General features: G+C 37.7%; 1 protein-coding gene across 1 annotated transcript in view; it reads left to right on the top strand.

Moving 5' to 3' along the window:
• Nucleotides 1-1,070, top strand: part of LOC308680450 (synaptotagmin-4-like) — a 10,798-nt gene extending 9,728 nt beyond the window's left edge. The window contains exon 5 of the mRNA XM_081348581.1: nt 1-1,070. This exon is cut by the window's left edge and continues 30 nt beyond it. Within this exon, the coding sequence (XP_081204707.1) occupies nt 1-281 (281 nt within the window). The 3' untranslated portion in view covers nt 282-1,070.
• Nucleotides 1,071-11,426: the final 10,356 nt, after the last annotated feature.

Raw genomic sequence — 11,426 nt, 5'->3', positions numbered from 1 at the left:
GGAAGAAGCGAGTATGTAAGAAGAAGACGCACGTGAAAAAGTGCGCCCCCAACCCCGTCTTCAACGAGCTCTTCGTTTTCGACCTGCCCTCGGAAGACGGCCTGCGAGACACCAGCGTGGAGCTCCTCCTGCTGGACTCCGACAGAACGTCCCGTACACCTGTCATCGGCCGGCTCCTCCTCGGCACCTCGTCCCCCGGCACCGCCGGCGAGCACTGGCGCGAGATCTGCGACCACCCGCGCAGACAGATCGCTAAGTGGCACGCGCTGTCCGAAGACTAGCTCTGCTGGTCGCCATGCTGACAGATGCCCAGGAACTGTCATTGGAATTCATGGTTGAGTGGGCAGGATTTGAACTGTGGACTTGTCGCGAGTAATATCTGTCAATCAACTGATCTCAGTCATACAAGTCATATCATTGGGGTGGGGCTTCTTCTAAAGGGGGAGGCGCCAGCTGAACCCGGCCAATTATTGATTCCAAAGACTGTCTCAGATGACCAATGGCGCTTTTTCTTCATGCTTCATTCGAAACCTGATCGATCACCACCTTGTGCAGTACGAAATGTCATGTTGCTATTGCTGTTCTTCTCTACTCACTGTTAATAATACTCCATCATGCGATACAATTAAGATAATCCTGGTAATGTGATGATGTAAATTAACTGAATGACCTGTTTATTTTTTAAAAGATGCTTCTATCTTTTGTTTATTCTGATGTTGAAACTCATTTAATCTCTTCCTTTTATACTTGATTTCTCGACTTTGGTTTGTTTTTGCATTTTTTGCAAGTTAACACGGTGTGGAAGCAGCCTAAATTAGGCACAAACAAGCAGAGACTGATGTGTTAAAGCAGGACGACTGCACGAACTGAACAGGACCGCATGCAGTGTGCGTGTACATGTGTGAATGTGAGCGTGTGCGCGTGTATCTGTGTGTGTTCTGTATATAAATGTGTATGTGTGTGTTAGTTCAGTTCCAGTGGAGTGTGCGACAGAGTATTGTTCTCTTCACTGTGAGCACAACGGTGGAAGTGATGTATATGTGTATTACTATAAAACATCAAGTTCTGAGAAAGAAATATTGTATGTCTCCTGTGTCATTTAGTTCATCTTAATTTATTCCTTCTGATCATTTTAATGTTATTTATGGCGATGACTAAGTCTGAGTCAGTGGTTTTGCGTCACAGTCAAATCAATAATAGTAATTAACATTAGAGAGATGATGTAATGTGAAAAAATGAATCATTTTATTTAGCAAGGATGGATTAAATTGACAGTAAAGACAATTATAATGTTACAAAACATGTATATATAAAAAAATATTGTTCTTTTGAACTCTCTATTCATCAAAGAATCCTGAATTTTGCTATATTTTTTCAATATTGATAATAATATTTCTTGAGCACCAAATCAGCATATTAGAATGATTTATGAAGGATCATGTGACACTGCCATCACAGGAATTAAATCCATTTTAAAATATATTCCATTAGAAAACAAAGTATTTTAAATATTACTGTTTTACTGTATTTTTTATCAAATAAATGCAGCCTTGGTGAGATTACAAGAGAATTATTTTGAATGATAGTGTATGTTTCCTCCTTTCTTATTTGAGGGCAGTCAGCAGGAGTTAAAGTCCTTTGATGTATGACATCAGGAAGAAGTCTATACTCACAAAACCTGCGGGTGGGATGCCAAGGCTTAGAATATCAAGGGCTTGAATGTTCTGTTTCTCCTTGGATCTGTGGCAAAATGAGCTAAAGCTCTATTACTTGCCACCTACGTCAGTCCATTGAGTACAGTACTGGTGTGTCAGTGCTCCACGTTTCTAAAAAACATGTGTTATTTAGCACACGCGTGAGCACCCACGCTTACCATAAATAGTGAATTACCTCATAAGGTTCACACACATTTGTGAGACTATAGAGCAACAAGAAAAAGAGAAGCTGAGAGACACTTAAAATGACACTCATGCACTCAAATAAACACACACACAGGCTGTCATGTTTATTGATTTCAGTCAAATTTATTTACATGACATTGCATGTACAGACGATTGATAAAGGAAAATAGTGTGATAAAAGGGAGATCACATATACAGAGGTTTGTGTGCATGACAAGTAAAGGAAAGAGCATTCCATGTCAAATTTGTAGATCAGTGAGAGTCATGCTGAGGTGAGAAGAGAAATATCAAAAGAGTGAGAGAAAAGGTAGAGAGAGGGAAATCGTCAAGTGACAGGAATAGTGAAAAAGCTGTGTGTGTGTGTGTGTGTGTGTGTGTGTGTGTGTGTGTGTGTGTGTGTGTGTGTGTGTGTGTGTGTGTGTGTGTGTGTGTGTCTTGTGCAGGCAAGTAAATGGATGAGATGACTGATGTTCTGACGTCAGGCAATACAACGATGCATCAGTTGGCTGTGTACATCAGAGTATAGGTCAGCATTACAGTTTTTCTCAGTCGCTTTGGTGCATTTCTCACATCACTATTTACATTTGCACAACAGTTAGTTCAACCTCCACAACATTTAGTCATTTGTGCACATCATAGTAGCAGTTTCTCATTCCTTCCAACAAATTGCAAAGGCTTTTGTACATGCATCAATTGCTTTCATACAACTCTCTGCTGTTTTATAACATTATCATTTGCTTATGTCATGTCAGTCAAAATTAACTATACTTGTGAATGCTGAATAGTCATTCCATATAAAACTAATAGTCCTCATTTCATTGTTTGAGTCATTACATACAAAAATGTTTAACTAGTTGTCAAAATCTGTCATTTAAAAAAATAAAAATAAAAAAAAATCCTGAAAAAGTATCCTAAATTGAACAATTTGCAATTGAGCAAGAGATGATATTCACTGTGATGTAGATTAAATTATGTGACCAGACAGAGAGGAACGTCTGGATGTGCATGAATGATTACAGTCCTATGTATGTTGTATGTTCAGTTCCAATACAGTATATAGGCCTACTGCAATATTGTTCACAGTTGTGCACAGCTCTACCCAAAGGGAGTTTATGTTTGTTGTAAATAATGGTGTATTTTTTCTTTTGCACAATGCTGTGAACAAATTAGAATTGCAAAGAGCATATGCAGTAAACATGTGAAACATACATATTCAGTGTCTTGTACTCAGTTACCTCATAAATACAGTAATGTGTAACTTTACTGTATTTTTTCAAATGGCTGTGCAAATAGTATTTAGTGCTGTCTTGAGCATTTTCAGGTAGTGTCACCAAGATCTGACTTTTATCATTGGAAAACATTCACAGAGTAAACTGACATAATGAAAACATGACTAAGCCATTTGACTATCTTGTTCATAAACGATGGTGTCAGGACTTTTCATTTTGATGACACTGACACTTTCATTGACATAAATACTTGCTTTTGAGGAATGGGCTATCCATTTTGAGCAAGTGACACACTTTTGAAGGTTATCAACTAGGTTTTGCAGTTTGTACTAATTGTTTTGAGAACTGCATTAACTGTTGTGCAAATGTAAATAGTGTTATGAGAAATGCACCAAAGTGACTGAGAAAAACTGTAAGAGCACTGGGCAATGGTCAAACCACACACACATACTACAGTTTTTCTCAGTCGCTTTGGTGCATTTCTCACATCACTATTTACATTTGCACAACAGTTAGTTCAACCTCCACAACATTTAGTCACTTGTGCACATCATAGTAGCAGTTTCTCATTCCTTCCAACAAATTGCAAATGCTTTTGGACATGCATCAATTGCTTTCATACAACTCTCTGCTGTTTTATAACATTATCATTTGCTTATGTCATGTCAGTCAAAATTAACTATACTTGTAAATGATGAATAGTCATTCCATATAAAACTAATAGTCCTCATTTCATTGCTTGAGTCATTACATACAAAAATGTTGAACTAGTTGTCAAAATCTGTCATTTAAAAAATAAAACAACAACAAAAAATGCTGAAAAAGTCTCCTAAATTGAACAATTTGCAATTGAGCAAGAGATGATATTCGCTGGGATGTAGATTAAATTATGTGACCAGACAGAGAGGAACGTCTGGATGTGCATGAATGATTACAGTCCTATGTATGTTGTATGTTCAGTTCCAATACAGTATATAGGCCTACTGCAATATTGTATACAGTTGTGCACAGCTCTACCCATAGGGGGTTTATTTTTGTTGTAAATAATGGTGTATTTTTTCTTTTGCACAATGCTGTAAACAAATTAGAATTGCAAAGAGCATATGCAGTAAAAATGTAAAACATACATATTCAGTGTCTTGTACTCAGTTACCTCATACATACAGTAATGTGTAACTTTACTGTATTTTTCAAATGGCTGTGCAAATAGTATTTAGTGCTGTATTGAGCATTTTCAGGTAGTCACTGTGTCACCAAGATCTGACTTTTATCATTGGAAAACATTTGAAGAGTAAACTGTCATAATGAAAACATGACAAAGCCATTTGACTATCTTGTTCATAAACGATGGTGTCAGGACTTTTCATTTTGATGACACTGACACATTCATCGACATAAATACTTGCTTTTGAGGAATGAGCTATCCATTTTGAGCAAGTGACACGCTTTTGCAGGTTATCAACTAGGTTTTGCAGTTTGTACTAATTGTTTTGAGAACTGCATTAACTGTTGTGCAAATGTAAATAGTGTTATGAGAAATGCACCAAAGCGACTGAGAAAAACTGTAAACCATCAGACAGATCTGCCTCCACACCTGTCTGGCCAAAAAATAAAATAAAAATGAAGAGAATAATGTCAAAAGAGATTTCAGATTCTATCATCAGTTTCTGCACACTTGAGAAACTGATCCTCTCAGTCTCTAGAACTGCTGGGATGGATGGATGGACAGATGATGGATGGATGGATGGATGGAGAGATAGATAGATAGATAGATAGATAGATAGATAGATAGATAGATAGATAGATAGATAGATAGATAGATAGATAGATAGATAGATAGATAGATAGATAGATAGATAGATAGATAGATAGATAGATAGATAGATAGAGATAGATAGATAGATAGATAGATCTTTCTACTGACTCTGAAAAACACCAGAAGAAGGACTGCAGATGTGGCCAATAAACTGCCATGTCCGTATAAGACGCCTATAAGACAGTGCAACTCACTAGGTTTTGGAACAAAGCTAATATCTGAAAAGACCAGCAATGTCTACATTAGAGACCACCTCCTGCAGTCTGACACAAACCCCCACCCTGTTCAGTCCAGCTCTGCGGGAGCTGCAATATCAAGCTGTGAATCAGCTCAGACGTTTGCGTGTGTGTGTGTGTGTGTGTGTGTGTGTGTGTGTGTGTGTGTGTGTGTGTGTGTGTGTGTGTGTGTGTGTGTGTGTGTGTGTGTGTGTGTGTGTGTGTGTGTGCTTGCACGCTGGGATTTTTTATAGCGCTCAGATGTAATGGAAATGCATTTTAAATGAGGCAGTGTTTCATGGAACGACAAATGAAGGACTGCTGTCTCCTGGCTGAGAGAGAGCAAGTGAATGAGGCAAAGAGGTTATTGTCTAAACTTTTACATCTTTGACAAGACAAAAGTGCTTACCAATAAAGAATAAAATGAAACTAGGGAGTGAGGAACTTAAAAGTGGGAGAGAACATGAAAGAAATAGATGAAGAGATACAAAGTACAAGTGGAAGAGGATGGTTTTCTGTCTGGAGAACGGTTAAAACTGAAATAGTCATAAACTGAAGGTGGAAATGAAATAGAGGGAGAGCGATAAAGGCAAAGAATTAGAAAGATAAAAAAGGAGAGAACATTGAGTCTGCCAAGCAGTGTGTTTTCTGGAGGAAGCAGATGAAATATAGGGTGATGTGAGAGAGATAGAGGATGTGAGGCACGTGAGGTTGGGTCTCTGACTTTTTGGTATTCAGAGCAGCCGATGTCTGTCTCGTCAAGAAATAAATTATTAAATGGATGAAAATAAGAAGAAAAGGAAAAGGACCACCATGATACGGGCTGAAGAACACACACACACACACACACACACACACACACACACATAGCAATGCCTTAAGTTATTTGTAAAATTCGCTGATGACACACATGTACTTGTTGGTCATGTTGCATCTGTGCACAAAATCTACAAGTATATTACCGATGTTCTATTTTTGCCACAGAAAATAGCAGACCTGAAGAGGGCTGTGCACATGCAGGAGATGCGTTTGTCATTTTACAGACCTGGAATGTTTTTGCAAACAAGAGTGGGAAAATATTACCAAGACCTGCACAGTCACCAGATCTGGATATTATTGAGCCACTTTGGGGGGTTTTGGAGGAGCAAGTCAGGAATTGTTTTTCCAGCATCACGTAGTGACCTGGCCACTGTTCTGTGGCTCAAAATCCCACTGTGCAGGACTTGTATCTGTCATTCCCAAGACCAACTGATCCTGTATTGTTCTGAACTGTTTAACAGGGTCCTCGGCCTATTTATAGCCAAATGGTCTTTTGCAAAATGGTCCAAACATGCAAATTGGTTGATAACATAACTGCAATAAAGTAGCCTATATTTCACAATGCCTTGTTTACAAGTGCAATGGTAAGTCAAACTATTTTTACTTAAGATTTTCTTAAACTGAACATGTTAATATCCTGTCATCTCTTGGAAAATCTGAAAGCAGGTTTTTCTTAAAATCTGTCATTATTAGCAGAAAACATTTTACACATGGGGAAAACCAATTGTTTAGTCGATAATCCAAAAAGGTCCATATTTTAAATCTCTTTCTAACTTGTGCTCGGCCTTAAAAGTAACATCTTGTAATTGTTTACAATAAGGATTTAATTATAAGTAAGACTATTGGTGGCTCCTCATTACTATGCTTAGGCCAATGTTAACTTTTTTATTTCTTTTTTATCTATAGCATTTGTTATGAAAAATATCAACCTACACATTTAGAAACTACAACATGCCACAGTTGTAATATAAATCTTTAGTGAAAAATCTATTCCCTTAACAGAGATTATCTATTGCAAATTGTACAACTAAAAGCTTTCTAAATAGCTTAATAGCAAATTAATGTTGGTGCAGGATGATGTTTTCCCCTTTTTTTCATCAGACTTTTTAGTGGCTGTTTTAGATCATGTTTGACTTTCTCTGAAGCGTTTTACTACATTCTCAATAGAATTCAAATGAGTTGCACATTTTATCATCAGTGTCACATAGGAACGGCTAGTGCAAATTTGATCACACTTTTGGAGAGCGTGGTGAACTCGCCTACGGTGATTCACACACCACTAATGCAAAATTAAACAATTGGGCTTCAGTCACAATCACATTGCGCAGATAATTGACCCGTTCAATTCGTACAGCTTATAAAAGCTCCCAACATGCGATGTATACAATTACTTAATAGCCTGAGTCTATGTTTTGGTGTGTGTGCTCGGCAACATGAGAAGTGCCAGTACGCAAGAAAAAGTGAGGGTACTCTATAGAAGTGCAGATACTGTGTACCGGTCCGTACCGGCCCAATTCAAGCACTGGATGTGAGCATGTAAGATATGCTGCTGCTGCATTAATAGGCATAGATAAATGCCATAGCAGATTTAGACAGGTGGAGCTGGGGGAGGTGGATGGTTTCAGAGAACTCTGATGCACAGCACGACTAGCTTACAGGAAACAATGAACCAGACTATTTAAATGTTGAGCAAGCAATCTCATTGGCTGCAGGATCATCAGAGGCCAATCGACTTGTGCCATGTGGTAATGATGTGATAATGATGTGATTCCTTGCAGACTGCATGTAAAGGACCGATCATCTTGCACCCTCTAAAGTTTGACTTAACATGATATTTATCTTTGTTTCTTTCTTTTTTTTTACATCACAAAAACCAGCTGTTCTAACAGGGGTGTATAGACTTTATTTTTCTTAAAAGTACACAGGTCTCATCAAGAAATAAATTATGAAATGGATGAAGATAAGAATAAACCAGAGAAAAGAAAAGGGTCAATATGTTATGGGCTGAAGAGCACACACACATAACAGTGCCTTGAGGTATTCTGAGTAAAACTCACTGTCGACACACTTTGTGTTGGTCATGTTGCATCTATGCACAAAATCTACTTTCCAAAGTTCAATTTTGTCACATTAGGCTTGACACCCAAACCCCTCCACACACAACAGACACACTCTCATTTACAGGCGTATCTCCCGGAGACTGTCATCACAAGCTCAGGAGAGAATACAACCTATAATGCTTAGCAAGGCACTGCATCATCTATTCAGATCGATTATTACCTAAAATGAAAAGGTAAAACTGTCTCACTATTGTGCTCACTGTTGCTTGAGTGTGAGATCACCTGGTGTGAACCAGAGAGCAATTAGTGAATTTGTGAATTTGTGAAAGAAAGAGAGATGCAGAGGTGTATTTGTATCCACTTTATTTAAAGGTAAAATTCTGGTCTCTCTATCGCCATCTGTGGTTGATACATAACATTGCATGTCACTTGCGAGGAACATTTTACATTATTTTTATTCTCTTATGCATGTCCTACAATATGTGCATATCAAAATATGTAATATGAGCAATTAAACCTTCTGTGTTTATAGAAATTATTACATTTCCAGCCAAATCGGGGGAAAAAATCATAATTATAATCTTACCATAATGCCTCAGGATGACACAAAAAAATGATTTTTAATGTACTGAATAAAAACTCAGTTGTGTACCATGGAAGTCGGCATGAAACATAAGTTGCGATAGTATTTTCTTCCCTATTATGGTGTATAAAATGTAGGACGGGACTTTGTGGATTTTGTGCAATGGGAATTGATTGGATCGTTGGATCATTGGATCATTGTGGTTTGCTATTGCAGTGATGTCATGTGAGTCATATGAAATAATGATATAGGCTACATGTCATGGATAAATCATTTTTGATAAATACTGCAGTACATAAAAAATAACAATTGTCCATTTTGATTTCATGATGACTTTAAGAAAACATTATCTATAGGCTCGTATTTTCTGTTGGGAAACTGAAGTGCTTTTGAAATGGGCTGGCTATAAAAAAGTAAAAAAGTCAATGTGACAAACTGGGTGAATGGAACATCATGAATGAAAACTGAATTAAATTGATTCACCATTTTCTGGCCTAAATGTCCTTAATAACAGGTGAATGTGTCCAGGTGCATGATAGGCCACTGGAGGAGCAGTATGCTGACTCATAAAGCTAAAACTACATGACCTTCAACAGAAATGACAATTAAAGAACCACAAAACCTTTTAAAGGGCTCCCATTCTTCTTTCCCAACACACACTCTCAAAGAAATATATAAATAACATGCTTTATTTGGAGACCTTTTACAAGAGTGTCTGAATATTAATTAATTTGCGTGAGGTCCTCTGTCTGCTACTGACTGGATGAGTCCTTATATCTGTTGGCTGAGGACTTTTTTAAACAACATAGAACTCTGCAAATGGATTGATGCTTGGATGTAACAAGTTAAATATAGTTAGACCGCATACATGTATAGACATATAAAAGAAATGCTGTCTTCTGAAGTAACTCATTTTGGCTAAAAATGTCTTTGGCAACATCCAAGATGGCAGATGAAAAATGCATTATAGTAAAAACAGTAATACTGTGAAAAAGTTTCTTGACCACTAAATCAGCCTATTAGAATGATTTCTGAAGGATCATGTGACACTGAAGACTGTAGTAATGACTGTTGAAAATTCAGCTTTGTAATCGCAGGAATAAATTATGTAATATATTAAAACAGACAACATTATTTTTTGACAAAATTACTTTTTTTTCTGTATTTTTGATCAAATTAATTCAGCTTAGGTAAGCATAAGAGACTTCAGCTGCAGATGTAGGAATAACTATCCTTTAAATCTCACCCAAATCTTTCTGGCTTTTTACATATTGATTATACATCATCTTTATTAAAGGGATAGTTCACCCAAAAAAGAAAATCTGTCATCATTTACTCACCCTCAAGTTGTTCAAAACCTTGCTGAACACAAAAGAAGATATTTTGAAGAATGTGGGTAACCAAACAGTTGATAGACCCCATTGACTTCCATAGTATGGAAACAAATACTGTGGAAGTCAATGGGGCCCATCTGTTTGAGTGTGTGTGTGTGTGTGTGTGTGTGTGTGTGTGTGTGTGTGTGTGTGTGTGTGTGTTTGTGTGTGTGTCAGATGCCTATAGGCAAGGGAGTTTTGCTTGACCACAAGACTGAGCAGTTGCACCTGAGAGACTGTGTGAGTATGAATTTCTGAACACGGCTCAGAAAAGACACCACTCCACCAAACTATCAAGGCTAAACTCCTTTGGTTGTTATGGAGACGGAGAAGGTGAATGAACGAGGGAGGGAGGATGGAGGGAGGGAGTGAGAAAAAGAGGGAGCAGTCGTGAAAGGGAGAAAGTATGCCCGGCGGGCCAAAATCAAACTGGCAGGAGTGTGACATGACAAATTGTTGCTGCGCCCACAAAACGCTGGGAGACATGATGGATGGTGAGCCAGCACACAAACAGCTAAGCACACACACATATAAACGGTAAATAAGTCTTGTGATAATGATAGTGTGTGATTTGAATTCCAGGCAGAAACGCTTCCAAGGAGAGCACATTACCATGTACCAGAAAAATGAGAGAGAGAGAGAGAGAGAGAGAGAGAGAGAGAGAGAGAGAGAGAGAGAGAGAGAGAGAGAGAGAGAGAGAGAGAGAGAGAGAGAGAGAGAGAGAGAGAGAGAGAGCAAATGAACACAACTCAGGAATTATGGGCTTTTTCTCCATTTACACAGAGGTTTACCCAGATTATTCACACAATACAACGTCTGTCCAACATTGCAGATTAATGTCAATCTGGCGTTGGATTCTGACATCAACCTGATTTTCGAATTTCGTCATTGTTTTGGAGCACACTAGCTTATACAGTAACAGTAAGGCTAACATATTCATACTAAAAGGCAAAAAACTTTAAATAGGGCAATATTTGAAGGAACAGCCATATGGGTGTCCGAAACCATTGTGGACGTTATTGAGTGCACTTATTCAATCTCACATTCAATCCCACAACTGGAACTATGTTCTAGAAATAAATTTGATATTGATATGAGGGCAGGCAGGCATAGATTCAGAGGCATAAGGTACTGTAAGTATTACATACAACATTGCAACAATAATAAAACAATGCATTGACATTTACTTTTTACTTTTGAAAAATCTGTCTTTACAACTTTTACTTGTAACGGAGTAATATTTGACCAGTAGCATTTACATGAACACTGGACCCCCAGGTTGGTCTGCCATGTGTTCCGAGACTGATCTGTGAGTTGGGATCATAAAGATTTATTTAAGGAAAACAATTTTAAAGAACTGATTTTTTTTATTTCCATTGCCAAATGATGACATAAATTGAATACATTAAAAAAATTGAAATTTTTGCCAT

This window comes from Scardinius erythrophthalmus, assembly GCF_964197995.2.
Source record: "Scardinius erythrophthalmus genome assembly, chromosome: 2".
NCBI lineage: Eukaryota > Metazoa > Chordata > Actinopteri > Cypriniformes > Leuciscidae > Scardinius > Scardinius erythrophthalmus.
This window is presented reverse-complemented; position numbering and strand designations above follow the sequence as displayed.